General features: G+C 40.4%; 1 protein-coding gene across 1 annotated transcript in view; it reads left to right on the top strand.

Moving 5' to 3' along the window:
* LOC114652648 (E3 ubiquitin-protein ligase pellino homolog 1-like) overlaps positions 1 to 20,162 on the top strand; it is a 96,686-nt gene that overhangs the window by 44,923 nt on the left and 31,601 nt on the right. The window contains 1 exon segment of the mRNA XM_028803000.2: positions 19,266 to 19,494. Coding sequence (XP_028658833.2) covers positions 19,316 to 19,494 — 179 coding nt within the window. The 5' untranslated portion in view covers positions 19,266 to 19,315.

The raw sequence follows: 20,162 nt of genomic DNA, 5'->3' as shown, positions 1-20,162 counted from the left end.
ACTGAAGATATATGTAACTGGAGGAATTATAGAAAGACATGAGTCTTCCTGTGGTCTCTTTAATTTCAACTAATTCAAGAGTAGTTTAAATGTTCAATAGGGGAATACATGTGGCTAATAAGTTACTGAGTAACATTTATTATTTAAGAAGCAATATTTCATTATGTTTAATAATACTCAATAGGTGATGTAGATATTTTATAAAGTAGATGCCATTGAATTGTATTAAAACAAGGAGACCCCCCATAATATATGTGGACTTTGATATGGCAAAAGATATGTTTGCTAAATTATGGTGAATTCTGATCGAGTGCAGTGCTGTCAAAAAGTTTTTTTTGTTTTTTTTTTAAAAGAGCAGTGATATTTTGTTCCACATCTTGGAAATACTGATGTTAACTGTTCATTACTAATCAAGTATTGATTCTTAAACGTCATTTCATGCTTATGCATACTTGTACGTTATGAAGTCGCTATGTAGACACCCTTCAAATAAAGTGTTACTGAAATTTGTCGCATTATATTAATGTTCTTTTATGCATGGTTAAGTAATCTCTAAAAAAGCAAATATTTCAAATATATCAGTGCATGCTAATTAAATAACAATAAAATAAATACTAAATTGAATCAGGAAATTGTGAATTGAAATCAAATTAGGACATCAGTACTAATACCCAGCCCAAGTGAAATTTGCACATTCCACCACGGCAGAAAGGCAAAAGTTGCATCCACGTGTACTACAGTTTAATCCTTCTTGCTGACTATTGAGGATCTGCTTGCTGGCAGGAACTTCTTTGGGGCATGTAAAAGAGGAAAATAATCGACCTGAAATAACCCATCTTAAGCTAAATCTAAAATAATGAACTAAACTGTAACTGAAATTGTACATTGTAGAATGTGGGCAGGACAGATTATATCTTTGATTCATCCATCCTCTACACCCACTTATCTGGGATAGGGGACAGCTGGAGCCTATTCCAGCAAGCAAGCAAGCAAAGGGCACAGACAGAAACAACCCCTGGGCAGAACATCAGCCCATTGCAGGATGAATACACAAACACACATACACATGCAAACACATCAGGGGGAGATTTAGCATCACCCGTTCCCCTACCCAGTAAGTCTTTTCACAGTTGGAGGAAACTGGAACAAACCCATGGGTACCTATGTGTAAAATCCATGCAGAGAGCACCCCTCCTGCTACTTAAACTCTATCAAATGTCAGTAATACCTAAAGTTTACATGACGTTTTTGCATTCTGTGCTATTAAATAACCATAGTGTGTGGTAGGTTGGCAAATCAGTTCACAGCATGCAGTTATCGTAATCTGCCTGATGAAATAGCCATTTTAGTGACTAGGATGTCATTAAATTGGCTGTTCCGTGTGATGCAGGTGAGACATCTATACTAATAAAAGGCAAAGCCCTCACTCACTCACTCACTCACTCACTCACTCACTCACTCACTCACTCACTCACTCACTCACTCACTCACTCACTCACTCACTCATCATCACTAATTCTCCAACTTCCCGTGTAGGTGGAAGGCTGAAATTTGGCAGGCTCATTCCTTACAGCTTACTTACAAAAGTTAGGCAGGTTTCATTTCGAAATTCTACGCGTAATGGTCATAACTGGAACCTCTTTTTTGTCCATATACTGTAATGGAGGAGGCGGAGTCGCGTATCGCGTCATCACGCCTCCTACGTAATCACGTGAACTGAAAACAAGGAGGAGCCCCAAAGAGCGCTGAAGAAAACATTCTCCGTCAACCCCCACACTCCCCCCGCCCTTCCGCACATCACGGCATTTTCGTTACTGAAGTGACGTAATACTCTAGCTCTACCTTCTTCACAAGTTCATTCACCAAATTATTTGTCAATTATATTTCACAGTAACAATTTACAGCACGACTCAAATGCGGGAACGAAGGTAAATGACGTTAATTGTTGAGTGTCTTTTAATACTGTGTAAGCATACATATTAACACATGTGCAATTAAACGTGTGCATTTACGGGGTGATTTCTCAGGCTTAAAAGCTCGCCTTTTATTAAAAAGGTAAATGCAAACTGTTTTCATTCTGAAGGGCACAAACCACGTTGGATTTCAGCCGTTAAACGCGCAAAAATGTCGGTACACCAGATAAATAAGTGCAACATATTATCAGTTGTATTGTATACTTACAATACATATAGAAATGTGTTAATCGTTAACTAATAGTATGGGATGGTGTTTTTCGACTCAGCTACAGATGCCGATGTAGACCAGAACTGCTTTGGAAAAATATGAACGCCTTGGGGCCGATCTGGAAGAAGGTAGCGCAGCTCCTTGATTTAAACGATTCCATGTCTTGGTGGGTTTGTGTAGCTTATTGTCAATATCTTTACACCTGTTTTTAAGACTTATTGACTGAAACGGGCTTTCACGAAAAAAGTTAGGGCTTTGCTACAGGATACACCCTCCACAAGTTAAGGAAGTAAAAATAAAGGTATATATTTCTGTTTTATTTAAACCTTTTAAGTTCGTATGCATAGCCCCATTTGGCTGTTTTAGTTTTTTTTTTCTTTCTTCAGTAATATTTAATCTCCTTAAAGAAAAACAACATATGCATTTTACTTTTTTTGTATCTCTTTAGTAATATTTTAGTGTAAAAGGATAACCAGTATTTAAACCTTTTATGTTACTTTATAGAGCGGCACGGTGGCGCAGTGGGTAGCGCTGCTGCCTCGCAGTTGGGAGATCTGGGGACCTGGGTTCGCTTCCCGGGTCCGCCCTGCGTGGAGTTTGCATGTTCTCCCCGTGTCTGCGTGGGTTTCCTCCGGGCGCTCCGGTTTCCTCCCACAGTCCAAAGACATGCAGGTTAGGTGGATTGGCAATTCTAAATTGGCCCTAGTGTGTGCTTGGTGTGTGGGTGTGTTTGTGTGTGTCCTGTGGTGGGTTGGCACCCTGCCCAGGATTGGTTCCCTGCCTTGTGCCCTGTGTTGGCTGGGATTGGCTCCTGCAGACCCCCGTGACCCTGTGTTCGGATTCAGCGGGTTGGAAAATGGATGGATGGATGTTACTTTATAAAGTTATTTTACACAATGTTGAAAAATTAATAAGAAAGCTACATATTTTGGCGGCTGCTGCTTTAATTTTCAATGAAATGAAAAAAGCTCTCCAAGAGAAAACCTCAATGAAGACGAAACAGTTTGCACTATCTAAAAAGGAGAAACCCTCATTTATAAAGGTTTGCTGCAGATGACTTAACTGAAAATAAATGAGTAGTTCCTATGTGTATAATACATATTTATCTATTTGACTTATGCCTTTATTCCAGCAACTTGCAACATCTGAGGTACAATTTGTTACATTACTTTTGTTTTTTGCAGCACAGGCAGGTGAAGTGACTTCCTCAGGGTCACACAGTGGTGTCAGTACCAGGATTTGAACTGACAAGCTCCGGGTTTGCTGAAATATTACTGAAGAAAGAAAAAAAACGAAAACGGGCAAATGGGGCTATGCATACAAATGTCCATCCATCCATTATCCAACCCGATATATCCTAAATACAGGAGCCAATCCCTGCCAACACAGGGCACAAGGCAGGAAACAAACCCCGGGCAAGATGCCAGCCCACCACAGGGCGCACACACCCACACACCAGGAACAATTTAGAATCGCCAATGCACCTAACCTGCATGTCTTTGGACTGTGGAAGGAAACTGGAGTACCCGGAGGGAACCCAGACAGACACGGGGAGAACATTCAAACTCCACGCAGGGAAGCGAACCCGGGTCTCCTAACTGGCACCTTTCACTGCGTCACCATGCCGCCCGCATACAAACTTAAAAGGTTTAAATAAAACAGAAATATATACCTTTATTTTTACTTCCTTAACTTGTGGAGGGTGTATCCTGTAGCAAAGCCCTAAGTTTTTTCATGAAAGCCACTTTTAGTCAATAAGCCTTAAAAACAGGTGTAAAGCTAAACTTGCAGCACCGCTATTCAATTACACTTGCCTAACGCCTCTCCTAAGGGGAGATACTGTGGGATATGGGCATCAGTCAAAGCACCAATCACAGGCCCGATTAGAAAGCGGGAAGCTGTGATTTGTCGTCTCCCTCCCATGTAACAATCATAGCCCGTGTTACAACGCACTATGTATGTATGTGTATATGTATATATGTATATGTGTGTGTGTATGTATGTATATGTATTTATATGTTGATATGTGTATATATATATATATATATGTATATATATATATATGTGGATGTGTGTGTGTATATATATATATATATATATATATATATATATATATATATATATATATATATATATATATATATATATATATATGTAGATATGTGTATATGTAGATATGTATATATATGTATATATGTATATGTATATATATGTTTACATAACCTCTTTAACACACTACTTCTCCACTGCGAAGCGCGGGTATTTTGCTAGTTTAAGATATTAGAGCAGCTTTTTCCTTTTTTATTTCCTGTCAGTTGAGATACTTTAAAGTTTTCTTTTAGTGTAATGATAATTTTTTTTTTGGTATTTAGTGAACTGTATTAATTGTATTACTGTAAATTATCTTTTCGCATGACCTTTGGAGATCAGAGCACAGGGTCAGCCATTGTACAGCGCCCCTGGAGCATTTTTCAGGTTAAGGGCATGGGGACTACAACTAATAATTAATTAATTACATTTTGTGGCGGACGGCTGGGGCCCTTACACGGATGGGATGCCTCAATAGTGGAAGGACCGGGAGAGAGAGTTTATTCAGGATATTATCTTCCCCGGAATGCTAGAGGGCAGCCCCTCTGGCTTGCAGCGGGGACACAGGTTTGGAGCATAGAAGCTCAACCTTGCTGGGGCCCATGGCCACCGCCAGGGGGCGACTAGACGTTTTCCGAGTCCTGTTTGGCACTTCCACCACACCCGGAATTGCTGCAGGAAGAAGCTCATTGGACACCTGGCTTGCTTTCAGGTGTCCTACAAAAGAAGCCAGCTGCCACTACTCAGGAGCTAGAGTCAGGAGGAGGTGGACGAAGGTTGCCGGGAGAGGAGTGGAGGTGGAGAAAGAAAGAAAAAGAGAGAGAGACGAAGAGAAGAAAAGGACTGTGTATTGCACTGTTTGGAGCATTCTGCTGTGTTGTGCTTTGGGGAGCAAGGAAAGAGAGCTCTAAGTGTGCAAATAAAAGTGTGTTGTGTGCTGCACTTGTGTCTCTCACTGTCTATGTCGGAGTTGGGGTGGCAGGTGCACCCCGGTATTCCACAATTTATATACTAATTCTCTATCCTACTTTATATCGACAGAGGGAACCACATGGAGATCTGCTGTTCAATGGTTAATTTTGGATGAATTTTCATTTTACTATCAGGCTACTCATCTTTGCTTTTTTATCATTAAGAGGTGAAAGATATTTAATTTTATTGGTGCAAATAAATTATCCATTATTTTAAAAACACCTTGGTGATGCGTAAGGCAGTATGTAGAAAGTAATTCTGATTTTTTTTTTAGCTGTTGTTCAACCTCTTTATGAAATTCTATTTTTTATTCTAAATATTATTTGGTTGTCCCTTGGATCTCCAATGCTCTTTATGTTGAGTGTCAAAGGCTAAGTATAAAATCACTAAAAATGAAAGTAGTCAATCTTAAATATTTGTGGGAGAACTGATACTCAATTCAAAACTGGGAATTCTCCTATTCTCACGGCTGGTGGGGCAGAAAAATTTTTAGCATTGCCACCATGGGACAAACTGAGTGGCTGCTGTTGCTTGTGAAATGGGAAATGGGGCAACCACAGTTTGGCTGAGAAGTGACAAGTTGCACCTTAAAGATTCAGAGAAGGTCTTTTTTAATTGCGCAGTACCCTTATTTTGGATATAGATGAGCTATGTGACTAAACTAGTTTCATAGGAATTGATACTCAAAAACCAACTATGCATGATAGCATCTATTGTGAGAATTAATACTAAAAAGTCCTAAGGTTGTTTGGCTCACTATGACTAACTCTTTATCTGTTTAGTTGTGTGTTTGTTAGCTGAAAGACTATGACCGTGATATCTCTCACAATCTTTTTAGCATGCCGGATTGATGTGAGAGACTTTGTCACACAATCTGGTTGTTTGGCAATCAGAAGCTGGCTTTACCATTCTAAATTGTGCAACATCCTCCACTTTGACAGTGATCTAATCAGAAATTAGGCACATTATATAGCACCACAGCAGAAATTCTCACCCATGTGACCTGGGGTTAGTATAAGGCCACTGTCCTTCTTGCATATTCTAAAAGGAAACTGAAGAAGGCTGACATCATAAAGGGCATCCGGCCATAAAAACTTCTGTTGCAATACCCTCTTAGAGAGGGGCAAACAACCAACCCTGATGACCTCAGAAAGTGACTGATAAACCTTTACAGAGTACAGCAATACTATACAGTCTCATATTTCACAGATTTTTTTATGAAAACTTCATTATGGAAAATGTAACCAATGTACAGTGGATTTTCAAATTTTCAGACACCAAAACCTTAATTATTTTTTCTTTAAGTGACTTCTTTGCAGAGTGCTTGGTCTGAAGTATTTCTAGTCCATCCTGATCTGTGCAGAAAAATATCAGAACAGTATCCTGATCATTTAACATTTTGTTGGACGGAAGGTTGAGACCTAGACCATCTGTTCAAGTTCTGATGAAGCTATTTACCCAGTCTGTGGTCAACTCTTATTTGCCACACAGATTCCCTGTAAAAAGTATATCAGGGCATTTTGACCGAGGAAGCCATTTCTGATATAGTAGACAAAAAATTCAGTGTTTTTAAAGTCAGCTGTTATGGTTGTGAAAACATCAAGATCTATCTTAAACGATCCCTCTTTGAGTGCACTTTCAGGCATTCTTATGGATTCTTCTAAATCCTGGATGCTGTCAAATAGACTTTAAAAACAAACAAACAAATGAGCAGTCGTTCCCTTGAAAGAATTTGTAAAGTGTTGTGCAGCACTAGATATGGGGAGTCATTCTTGTGCATAAAGAATCGAGATTGATGATGAGGATCACCACATCCATAATATTACTTCATTAACAGTTCTATTAATAGGGGCTCTTGTCTCTGTGAAAGCCTGTTATGTTAGTTATAGCCATAAAGTTTTGCATTTTGCTCATGAATGTGGCCATTTTTCCAGCTTTAGAAAGAAACCTGTCTGATGACTATATACAGTTAGGTCCATAAATATTTGGACAGAGACAACTTTTTTCTAATTTTGGTTCTGTACATTACCACAATGAATTTTAAATGAAACAACTCAGATTCAGTTGAAGTGCAGACTTTCAGCTTTAATTCAGTGAGGTGAACAAAACGATTGCATAAAAGTGTGAGGCAACTAAAGCATTTTTTTAACACAATCCCTTCATTTCAGGGGCTCAAAAGTAATTGGACAATTAACTCAAAGGCTATTTCATGGGCAGGTGTGGGCAAGTCCGTCGTTATGTCATTATCAATTAAGCAGATAAAAGGCCTGGAGTTGATTTGAGGTGTGGTGCTTGTATGTGGAAGATTTTGCTGTGAACAGACAACATGCGGTCAAAGGAGCTCTCCAGGCAGGTGAAAGAAGCCATCCTTAAGCTGCGAAAACAGAAAAAACCCATCCGAGAAATTACTACAATATTACGAGTGGCAAAATCTACAGTTTGGTACATCCTGAGAAAGAAAGCAAGCACTGGTGAACTCAGCAACGCAAAAAGACCTGGACGTCCACGGAAGACAACAGTGGTGGATGATCGCAGAATCATTTCTATGGTGAAGAGAAACCCCTTCACAACAGCCAACCAAGTGAACAACACTCTCCAAGGAGTAGGCATATCGATATCCAAGTCTACCATAAAGAGAAGACTGCATGAAAGTAAATACAGAGGGTGCACTGCAAGGTGCAAGCCACTCATAAGCCTCAAGAATAAAAAGGCTAGATTGGACTTTGCTAAAGAACATCTAAAAAAGCCAACACAGTTCTGGAAAAACATTCTTTGGACAGATGAAACCAAGATCAACCTCTACCAGAGTGATGGCAAGAAAAAAGTATGGAGAAGGTGTGGAACAGCTCATTATCCAAAGCATACCACATCATCTGTAAGACACGGTGGAGGCAGTGTGATGGCTTGGGCGTGCATGGCTGCCAGTGGCACTGGTACACTAGTGTTTATTGATGATGTGACACAGGACAGAAGCAGCCGAATGAATTCTGAGGTGTTCAGAGACATACTGTCTGCTCAAATCCAGCTAAATGCAGTCAAATTGATTGGGCGGCGTTTCATGATACAGATGGACAATGACCCAAAACATACAGCCAAAGCAACCCAGGAGTTTATTAAAGCAAAGAAGTGGAAAATTCTTGAATGGCCAAGTCAGTCACCTGATCTTAACCTAATTGAGCATGCATTTCACTTGTTGAAGACTAAACTTTAAACAGAAAGGCCCACAAACAAACAGCAACTGAAAGCCGCTGCAGTAAAGGCCTGGCAGAGCATTAAAAAGGAGGAAACCCAGCATCTGGTGATGTCCATGAGTTCAAGACTTCAAGCTGTCATTGCCAGCAAAGGGTTTTCAACCAAGTATTAGAAATGAACATTTTATTTCCAGTTATTTAATTTGCCCAATTATTTTTGAGCCCCTGAAATGAAGGGATTGTGTTAAAAAAATGCTTTAGTTGCCTCACATTTTTATGCAATCGTTTTGTTCACCCCACTGAATTAAAGCTGAAAGTCTGCACTTCAACAGCATCTGAGTTGTTTCATTTACAGAACCAAAATTAGAAAAAAGTTGTCTCTGTCCAAATATTTATGGACCTAACTGTAGATGTTTATCCCTTGCCTTGGATATGGGCAAAGATACTATACACTTAATAAAATTCAGACATATCTGACCGGCAAAGTTACATTGGGTAAAATGGCAGACACTGGAATTCACTCAAGCTACAAAGTAAGTAAAGGCTTTCAGCTGAGAAAGCAATCTTCTTTCTATACAAGTGTCTCCACATTCTTTTTGCTCAGGCAGCACACCCCACATGCAAGTTGTCCCCACAAAGCGCCTGAAATATGAATACATCATCCAAAGAAATCTTAAGCCAGACATTTGGATTTCTGTGGATGGGCACTAGTCAATATAAATTTCCAGTATAAAATCAAATCATCCCTAGTCTTTAGAACATTTGAACAATCTAGACTAGAACAGGCCATTCATCCCAACAAAGCTCGCCAGTCCTATCCACTTATTTCTTCCAAAAAACATCAAGTTGAGTTTTGAAAGTCCCTAAAGTCTTACTGTCTACCACACTACTTTGTAGCTTATTCCAAGTGTCTTATCGTTCTTTGTGTAAAGAAAAACTTCCTAATGTTTGTGCAATATTTACCCTTAACAAGTTTCCAACTGTGTCCATGTGTTCTTGATGAACTCATTTTAAAATAAGTCTTGATCCACTGTACTAATTCCTTTTATAATTTATACACTTTAATCATGTCACCTCTTAATCTTCTTTTGCTTAAACTGTATAGGCTCATCCCTTTTAATCTTTCCTCATAATTCAACCCCTGTAGCCCAGGAATCAGCCTAGTCACTCTTCTCTGGACCTTTTCTAGTGCTGCTATGTCCTTTTTTTGTGGCTGGGAGAACAAACCTGCACACAGTACTCAAGATGAGGCCTCACCAGTGTGCTATAAAGTTTGAGCATAATCTCCTTGGACTTGTACTCCGCACATCGTGCTATAACCTAACATTCTGTTTGCCTTCTTAATGGCTTCTGAACACTGTCTGGAAGTCGATAGCTTAGAGTCCACTATGACTCCTAAATCCTTCTCATAAGGTATACTCTCAATTTTCCAACTGCCCATTGTGTATTCAAACCTAACATTTTTACTTCCTATGTGTAATACTTTACATTTACTGACATTAAATTTCATCTGCCACAAATCTGCCCAAGCCTGTATGCTGTCCAAGTCTTTCTGTAATGATATATAATGGATTCCAAATTATCTGCTAATCCACCTATCTTGGCATCATCAAATCTTGGTCCCAAGAACTGTTTAAATACTGGTGTCATAAGATTGTAGATTAAATAAATGACGGAGATGCTGATTTATGGATCAATTAAACACTAGACAGAAGAAGGGGTTTGTTACAAGAAATCAGCACCACTAAGAACAGACATGCTACACTCCAAATAATGTCAACAGATTAGACTTGCTCATTCTCCAAACTTGAGTTAATCAAAGAACAGCATTAAGGCCAAGCCGCCAAAACAAAAATGAAACCATACAAACATTTTCAGCAGCATAAATTAAATACAGTGGTGCCTCATATATTGAATTTAATTTGTTTCAGGAGGCTGTTTGAACTCTGAATTGTTCAAAGTCCAAATCAGTTTTCTCCATTAGAAATAATGGAAAGTGAATTAATCTGATCCAAGACCCTAAACAATAACCTTTCAATAATCTACAACAGCAAATACACATAATTTAAGGGAAAAGTAAATTGGATTCAGTTCCCATGGATTCATTTGTTCACTATTATAAAAGCGTAACCCATTTTGTAACACCTCTGGTCTAATTGCTGCAGTTCATAGATGAGGTCTTACTATAAGATGCAGAGTGGATTGTGGACAGACATCTGTGGTTGTATTTGCATCCATGAACAGCAGAAAAAAGAATTTGTGAGAGGCCTGTCATGAATTAACAACATGTGAGACTGAGCAACAACAAGTCTGTGATGCCCCTTAGATATCCATGGTTGCATGTGGGCAACACTGAATGGAACAATGAGCGTCTACCTGGCCCCTAGAAGGGTGAATTAGCCATCAAACCCCATTTGTGATGAGAACTGGGGCTTGCAGTTGTTCCCCAAAAATGAGGAATTCCCAGTAAGTACGGGTTATAAGCTTGCATTAATTAAGTGCCTGCCCTTTGTACATACCACCCCTCGCGTCTACTGGTTAGATGGTTTAGTAAGGTCCTCCAATCAACCTGCTATAGTCAGTCGCGGCCTCTGGCAAAGCACCTAGAAGATTAGTGTCTATTAGTGTCTCCCCTCTCTGAGCCTCCCTCTAAACTGGGTTCCTGTTAGAACCTAACCCTATTTTTCCCATAGGATCATATTTTCAGTACTCGCATTTTCCATATTGGTGTAGCTTTTCGGAAATGTAACCCCTGTGGATAATGAGAATTGACCGTACAAAGTTTACTGGGTATTTGCAACAAATATGTTGGAATACGGGCGGCACGGTGGCACAGTGGGTAGCGCTGCTGCCTCGCAGTTGGGAGATCTGGGGACCTGGGTTCGATTCCCGGGTCCTCCCTGCGTGGAGTTTGCATGTTCTCCTCGTGTCTGCGTGGGTTTCCTCCGGGCGCTCCGGTTTCCTCCCACAGTCCAAAGACATGCAGGTTAGGTGGATTGGCGATTCTAAATTGGCCCTAGTGTGTGCTTGGTGTGTGGGTGTGTTTGTGTGTGTCCTGCGGTGGGTTGGCACCCTGCCCAGGATTGTTTCCTGCCTTGTGCCCTGTGTTGGCTGGGATTGGCTCCAGCAGACCCCCGTGACCCTGTGTTCGGATTCAGCGGGTTGGAAAATGGATGGATGGATGGATGTTGGAATACTTACTCTCAGTATTAGACATGTAAATAAAAATTAATAATCAAAAGGGATATGAAGCAATCATAAAAAATGACTTCTGACAAGTGAAGATCGTACAATATCCAAAATATGGAGTGACCTTCAGAAAAGAAACAGTATACAGTCAGGGTGATAACAGGTAGCAGTAAGCCTGCTTTTTGCAATTTGTTACACCTACTATTGAGTGTCAGCATGGTTTTTGACCCTGATGGTCTGAACTTCTATAGCACCAATAGTTGTTAAACTGTAAAAGTAGGAAAAACCTGAGCTTGCAGATCTTGAATTGAGTGTTTTAATCTAGTATAAAGCAGGCTTTATTTGGGCAGTGAAGAAATTTGGACTGAGAATTTAAGAGGGGGTCATATAATCCATTATTGTTTAAGATTCCTTGTTGTGTAATTCGACATACTCAAGGCAACAAGATCCATCAATTGCAGTTACTTAATGTGACATGCTGTCTGACCTGAAGTTGTGTAGTGTGACAGTGGAAAAATGGGAAGACATGATGCACCTTCATTTTTTGTACAGTAAATGCAGTGGCTTATTTTAATTTCTTGACCACTGGCAAAAGCGGCAGAATGAAACACAGATGCCAACAGTTGGTATATCAAATGGAACACCAGGAAACAAACATAACTTGTAAGAATGAAGGCTTCAGCTCCAACAGAGTTGTAAGATGCATTGCTGCACTGGTACCCACATGGTGTCGTAGGAATTGTACCTATAAAAGCTAATTTTCTACCTGTTCAACCCAGTCTGTGGGGTAGGAATATCAGAAGGTATATATAATATATAAGGTCCATAAGCAGCAGTGTATTAAGATATTTCCAAGCACATAGGACTATATGTTTCATTCCCTTAAATAAGCAGATCCTAGCATGGGGATCTTGATGTGGGTATCAAAGGGTGGCAAATGCTTACATAGGGATCATCAGGTGAACACTGCCCTCTTAAATGTTCATTGACTGTACCTCTCTACATTTCCAGGGGGCTAAACTGTGTACCATGATGTCCCAGGTGATCCACCCTTTACATTTGAACAGCCATAGGTACCCATAGATCACCCACCTGCCCAGCTATCATCACCCCCTTCTTGTTCATATTTAGTGGCACTTTCACTCAGCTGTCACCAAAACCTGCTTCATAGCTTGCTGATAGTCCTGGCCTTAGACGTTCGACCCCTTTAGCAGTCTTAGCATGGAAGTAGCCACAAATCCTCTGCAGTCAACCTATACTCGAAGAATCTACAACTTCATCAATGCTGCTTAGCATTTGTAGCCAGCTGAGCATATCTTAGATGTTTCAGCTCATATACCTTGCATACTGCATCTTCCCAGGGCACTGTGAGCTCTGAGATTAATATAGCCTTCAGATTACTAGACTACAGTCTGGTCTGAGGTTTGTAGTAGCTATATCTGGTGTAAAATTTAGCCCTTTATTAAGGTCAAGTCATATTCAAGTCATTAGCTGGTTTCAGTATGCTTGATACCAATTGTGTCACTCTGGGAGGAAGTGACTGTCCTTGTTGGACAAAGGATATTTTAATTATTCCAATTGTAGGGGCACTTTGTTGTTCTTCAGCCTCTGCTTCTACATAATGGATGCCAAACATCTAAGGACCTGGCTGTGTATCTTCCTTGAGTGAGGCTTACATTGCAGGATGAGATGATGTGCTTCAGGTTTTCTGTTGCTCTACACAGTGGATGAGCAGGGTCTTTACCAAACCAATGATTTAGATTTTTGGAGGTTGGAAGAATGTCATAAACAGCTCTTATGATGATGATTATAATCAGAGACTCTGTCTCTGTGTATGCCTTGTGTAATAAGGAACATTATAAAATTGGTGTAAACCACTGTATCTTTTACTGCTCAAGGAATTTGCATAATTTGACTCAGACAAGTCAGTAGCTCCTGAATTGCGGAGGTAGACCAGAGGCCAGAAATTATTCAAATAGCTATCCTCAAAAAATCAAACCAACCAGCACTAGGTCTGCACTTGGTTTTGAAAACTCAACTTGTAAACACAATCAACTGATTCACTCATACATTATGAAGTTTTATGGTTTTGTTCACATATAAGCTGAGGTGGTAGATTCCTTGGTACTATGGTAGGTCTTGACCTGGGAAGTAGCTAAATCATGTTTTTGTTTTTAGTTCACACATGTCCTCAACTGGTATCAGCTATCGGTACAGTACACAGGGCTGAAAGAGTGTGAGGAGCCTCAAAGACAAGGGTACTTTTGAAAAATGATGGTTGGCATGATATTAGAGCAGTGGAAGGAGGATGAAGCACAATTTTCAGCTCTTAATTACAGAGGACAGATCACAGTCACTTAAGTATTAAGTCAATATATAGACACAGTAGCTGATGGCTTAGAAAGTTGCAGGTTTTTTGAGTGCAATTAAGATGATTGCATACTGTAGGAAAAAAATGTTTGTCATAGCATGTGCATGAAAATGGTTTCAAATAGCCACAGAGCAGAATCTAAGTCACTACAAATCAGTCTGCATATAGAAGCCCCTGTTCGGTGTGGTCTGCATTTATTCAGCATCCTGCATATGAGATATGGGACATCAAGCACTCTTGTATTTGATGATTCACATAACCATCACTAAGTGCATATGGGAAAACCCAGCAACACATTATGACTGGACAGAATTACTTTAAAAAAAGGTTGGGGAACAGCAGAGTCAATTAGTGTTGCACTATTCACCAAGCATAGAAGAAAACAATTTATATTAACTAATATAAAAACAATATCTAATATTCATTTCCCACTTAATCCATTTTAATTGTGGGAAGCACTGGATGTAAGAGCAGAACCAAACTTGGATGGGGCACCAATTTTAAATCCAGCAATTAACCAAACATGCACCTCTTTAGAGGTGGAGTAAAGCCATGGAATCTGTAGAAAAACCCACAAAGACAAGAGGAAGAATACAAAGTGCAGTTACTGCAGTAAAACCGAAATGCAGTCCTGTAGAGCAATGAGGCTTTAGCACTAACAAATGTGTTATCTATTCATCACTAAGATATACAATATTTGGTAAATTAACAAACTACTTACAAATATTCAGTTCTACACCTTCAAAGGTCCATTTTGGTGCTGCTTAGGGTCTTATAGGTGCCATTACTGGCTACACAAACACAAGGAGGCTGATTGCTACTTTAGGCACAAACGCTTGGGGGGGATAAAAGTAGAGGACCTGCCCTGGTGGCAGATCTTGGTGTTAATAGCCATTATTCAAATGTGAATGTTGAGGTTTGCATTGGTTGATGTAGCCTGTTGAGGTTGTGCTTGGCACTGAGTGGGCTTGAAGATGTTGGTTGGTTGTCTACAAATAATACACAGTGCCTTCCATCTTGTGCTAAGAGTTTAGAGAGAAACCGCAATGGACAATCATTTTGCCACTGGAAGTGGGCGGGAAAGAACAGGTAAAGGTGACCTGCTGGTAGTCTTTCTTAAGATGTGCCTTTACAGGTCAGTACCCCATTCTTTATTAATACTGATAAGCCTGGCACTTTAGTATGTTTATGCCCTGGGATAAGCTGGCACCCTATTCCAAATTGGTTCTTACCCACCCCTGCATCCATGAATGAATTATGAATGCCTGATAATGGATGAGATGAATGTGTTGAGTTCAGATGCAGATTTCTGAGTCAATTGGGGAAATCCAAGCTGGACCCACATGTTGACTCATGGGGTCTCATGGACTGTGGGGCACTACACTGTCTGACTCATGAGGTCTTCATGAACTGCGGGGCACGACACTGGTGAAAGAGGCTTTGATTCAGTGTGAACAAAAGCAGATCTAGAAAATGAATAGAACAGTTTTTATGTCTTTGATTCAGCAAATAGCTAAGAAGGATGATGTGTGAGGACTTATTTACAGGGATTTATGGTTGATGGTTGACAGATGGGAATGATTCAGAGTCACACTGCAGCATTTGGAGACGATGGGTCTCAGAACTGCACAAGTGAATTTTTCTGGCTCTATCTCCAAGCAGTGTGACCTAAAATAACAGAATAAAGTGAAAGACATCGTTCATTAACCCTTCCCTACCTCCATTCAATTTGGCCCTCAGGAAACGTCAACTAATTTTATCAGATTACAAAACAGAACTGCATGTTGCTTGGGCTTGCGTATTTTTTTCTTTTTAATAACCTCGGTTTGACCTGAGCAGCTGGCAGCACTTTTATTATTCACAGACTCCATGTGTTTCTTCTCACACTGGCACCAGACCCCCCAAGGATGAGCACTGGCCTTTGGCTATTGAAACACGGTCACCTCCCTTTTGTCTAGACAGGCAAATCTAGTCCATCCAGTCTGTTTATAATTAATTCATTGACATTTCTTAGTAATACACTTGGTGCAAGGCACTATATAAAACAGTTTATTAAAAATCGGAAAAGGTTGTTCCTGGTGCAGTCCCTTTTATGGCATGTGCCTTGCTGATGTTTACCTTGACCTTGCGGGTGAGGATTAGCACCATCTGGAGTCCTCCATTTCTACACTCATCTATGCACTGTTATACGTTATCGGTGCGGAAGAAAACATCCAGGGCTCAGATATTTTTAATAAGTGCTTGAAAATTGGCTGCTTCCCCAATTCTCTCCCACTCTAACTGGTGAGTTTTATTTTCTGCCAAATAAAAAAAAGATGAGGAAAAATTGTCCAGCCAGCAACAAGCTATTAATAGCTGGCTCACAACGAACTTGGTGAGCAAAGTACACCACTTGTCTCAACACAAGGGCTTATCAGCCCACTCACACCTACAGACTGACCCGGCACCCCCACCCCCTCCTCGTGGGTAATGAGTATACTAGGAAAAATAAAACTGGCTGTTTCCAGCTCTGCTCATTACATTCAGGCAGAATCCTGCCGACTATCACAGCTGCTTCTCTGTCAGTAATGAGGTTAACGCTGAAAAGAGAGGAGCTTCTGTGTCACCTCCCTATTGCACCAGAGCCATAGCCAAAACGTGAGAGCTTGAAGCTTGTGTCATGCTACATGTAGTGTGGCTCTGATGGGACTACTTTAGATGGGCTGCTGCTGTTTTGGGACCCTCCATGTGAGAGGGCATTCTTTTTGGATTTTAAATTTTCTGTGAGCGGAGAAAGTAAACTGACCCTCTCTCTGCAAATTTTAATGTGCAGTGCTCATCCACAGTGGGAGAGAACCAGCGCTCTACAGATTCCGGGTGGCTTATCCAGCAGAGCATCTGTGCGAGTCATTAGCGGAGCGAGAGACAGAGAGAGAGGCGATTAGAGACACGGCGTTCTGTTTCTCAGATGCAGCTACTGCTTAATCCCCCGTCCCTCAGGGATCTTGCATAACATGATCCGCTTCATTATTCCTTCCTTTTGGGTGCCTTTTATTCTTTACTCAGTTGCCAGTTTTACATGCCAGGGTATGATTATGATTGCCCACTGGCAAACTGGTAATTCCAACAAAGATTGTTTCCTGCACCTAAATGAGCTGGATAGGCACAGGCACCCTACAACCTTGAATGGAGTGAAACTGGTACAATAAACGGAAGGGTGGACAACGTTAAACCTCACCTGGGCGTGTAATGCACTTCTACTCCATTTTGGTCATTTCAGCAAAACAAAGCATTGTGGGAATAAGTAAATCAGTCATGGCAGCTTTTGCAGACAGAAGGGATGACTTGGTGCTTTGTGAGCCAGAGCAGGGCGCTTATTCTTCTAGTTCCTGTTGATTCAATTTATTTTTTGTAAAGCAGTCTTCACTGAGCACAGGCTTATAGCACTGTAACAAATTTAAGGGTAAATACAATTACAATCTTTACAAATTACTTAATGCACACACAAAAACACAATCTAATTTAAACACACAGCAAAACCAAACAAACAGCCTAGTTTTCATTTGTATAGCACCTTTAACAACACTGCAGTACTGAATGCATGAGCAACGCCTCAGGAGAGTCTCACAACTAAAATTTCCTACTATCACCTTATACAATGCATTTCCCAAGAGTACTTACACAGCAACTCAAATGAATTTTACAGTTCAGTGGCAGTGTGTTTAGCACTACTGCCTTACATTTTCAGAGTACTGGGTTCAAATCCCAGCACATCCACACTCTGCATGAGATGTTGTTCCCTAAAGAATGGTTGGATTGCTTAGTAATTGTACAAGCGATATATGGTAGGCAATGTGGTGCAGTGGGTAAGACTTCAAAGTCTGAGATTGGGGGGTTTAAATCCCACTAGTGATGCTGGGTGATCATGAGCAAGTCACGTCACCTGCTTGTGCTCCAACTGGAAAAACAAAAGGCAACAGCCAAATAATAAATAACAATAAATGAGCCCTGTTCAGTGCATGGTGTGTATATGTTGGACATTTATATTTGTAAGACATTTAGAAATGTAAATATTTTCCCAATTTTTTAAGGTCTCAACTCTTTTTTTATTACTGTCCTATTAATTCTGTGACTGGAGTAGACAGAGTGGCAAATGACACAGAATGTTGAAAGGCTTGACACCAGAAATGTCAATACTGGGTTAGCTAAATAATGTTATTAGAATGTAGCAAGAATTTGTGTTACATGAAGATAATTTACCATTTTTATCTTGATTTTTAAGGATTTGTTCTTCACCACTACTATAATTTCTCCTCACCTTTTCCAGGTTTTCTGGTCAGTTAAGCCATTACCTATAGTGGGCCTGATAGTGAACAGGTCATCATTCTGTGCCATTTGTCATTTTGGCTGCTCCACTCATTGGTTGGTAATTGTCATTTATTATAATACCACTAAAGGAGCAAACACCAGTAAAAAAGGTGAATTACTTGGAATATGAAGAAAGGGAGTTTTGAATTTTAAACTGTGCTGAAATATGAATATTTCTAAATGTCTTATGAATGTAAATCTCCAACTGTTGCTCTGTTATAAACACCAGCAAATTAAACAATGAGATCAATTCTAGGTAAAATGAGTCTGCGATTGTGTAACTGGTTGGAACAAAAACCAGCATCCACAGGGAATAGTTTTGGACAAGACTGCACTATAGCCTTGAATATTCATCAATGTAAACCATAAATTCATCTGTCCATTTCCTGCTTCGCTATAACAAGTCACCAGTCCTTTACATTGCAAGCTCACCTCAATTAACGCCAATCTTTGAGATGAGTGTGGAAACTGGAGGGAAATGTGCAAGCTGGCAATTGAACCCTGGGTTCCTGAAGCTGTGACTCACTGGATCACCATGCCTCTTCAAGAGTTAGTAAGGCAGTCATTATTTTATAAAGCTCCCTTCTGTTGTACTGATGATCGCTGATGCAGTGCTATGTCACACGTACATGAACCTCGGTTCGGTTCCCAGTCTGGTGTCTTTCCTTTCACATCTCAAACACATGTAGTTTTTTTGTGACTCTAACATGCTTACGTGACCCCTGTGGTGGACTGGTGTCTGATACAGGGTTGTGCATCATGCTGCCAATGGAGTCTCTGGTGCCCTGCCATTCTACAATGGTTAAAGCGCGGTCTAAAAATGGATTGATGGGTGGATGTTTTTTCCAGCAATTAACAGGGTAATTTCAAGTCATACAATGCACATAAGGTTAACTGTGTCTCTCTTCTCTCTCTGTTTGCAGAGCAATAGGCTGTCCTTGTGGTGCCCTGCCCTGATTGGGCCCTGGGCGGGATGGTTCTCGAGGGAAGCTCCGAGGCACTATGTCCCCCTTCTTCCCTGGATCTGCGTCAGTCTTGCAAAAAGACGACTTCTTCATCCTCGTCACCTCTAGTGCCCGCCTCCCAGCACCACGACAACCTCATCATCAATGACAAGGATCCGGTCAAATATGGGGAGCTCATTGTACTGGGGTAAGACCTGAGCAATTTCCATCCTGAGAGGTGCTACTGGTCCTAATGGTGCTGCTGTCTGTTTGCAGTTCAGTGACAGTTTTCTGAATTACATTAGCTATCTGAATGATCTATGTTGAACTGATCCATGAGATGATGCAGTGGGATGATGGTTTAATGAATGAATGAATCCATTACAAACACACTACCTATTCAGACTATTTTCGTTGTTTGCAATGTATGTCTGAATATGAATTTTCCTAGCAGAAAACACCACAACCCACAGGACTCAGAGAAAGAGGCAGATGGATTTGCTATGACAATTGAGGTCCTTTTGCATTAAACATCTGACCCATACTGTACAAGATACGGGCAAGAATGATTTATTGTTCTCTATATTCAACCCCCTTACCCTCTTGAATTTTAATTCCTCTGTCCTGCCATTCACACTCAGGGTGCAGTACAGCTCAACAAAAAGTTGGATGGGTTACATATTGTATCTATGGTTAGTTTAGGAGATAACAGGAGAAGATAAATGTTTATAATAAGCACTGCTCACTGTATGCAGATAAATGTGCACTGTTTAAAAAATGGCTTATTTATTATGTGCCAAATTAACATTACTGTCTCCACATTATATTCTGCGCTTACATAGAAACAAAAGGATATGTAAGCCAGTTATGGTCAAG

The sequence above is a fragment of the Erpetoichthys calabaricus genome, chromosome 1, assembly GCF_900747795.2.
Source record: "Erpetoichthys calabaricus chromosome 1, fErpCal1.3, whole genome shotgun sequence".
NCBI lineage: Eukaryota > Metazoa > Chordata > Cladistia > Polypteriformes > Polypteridae > Erpetoichthys > Erpetoichthys calabaricus.
Note: the sequence above shows the minus strand (reverse complement) of the source record. Positions and strands in the feature narration are given on the sequence as shown.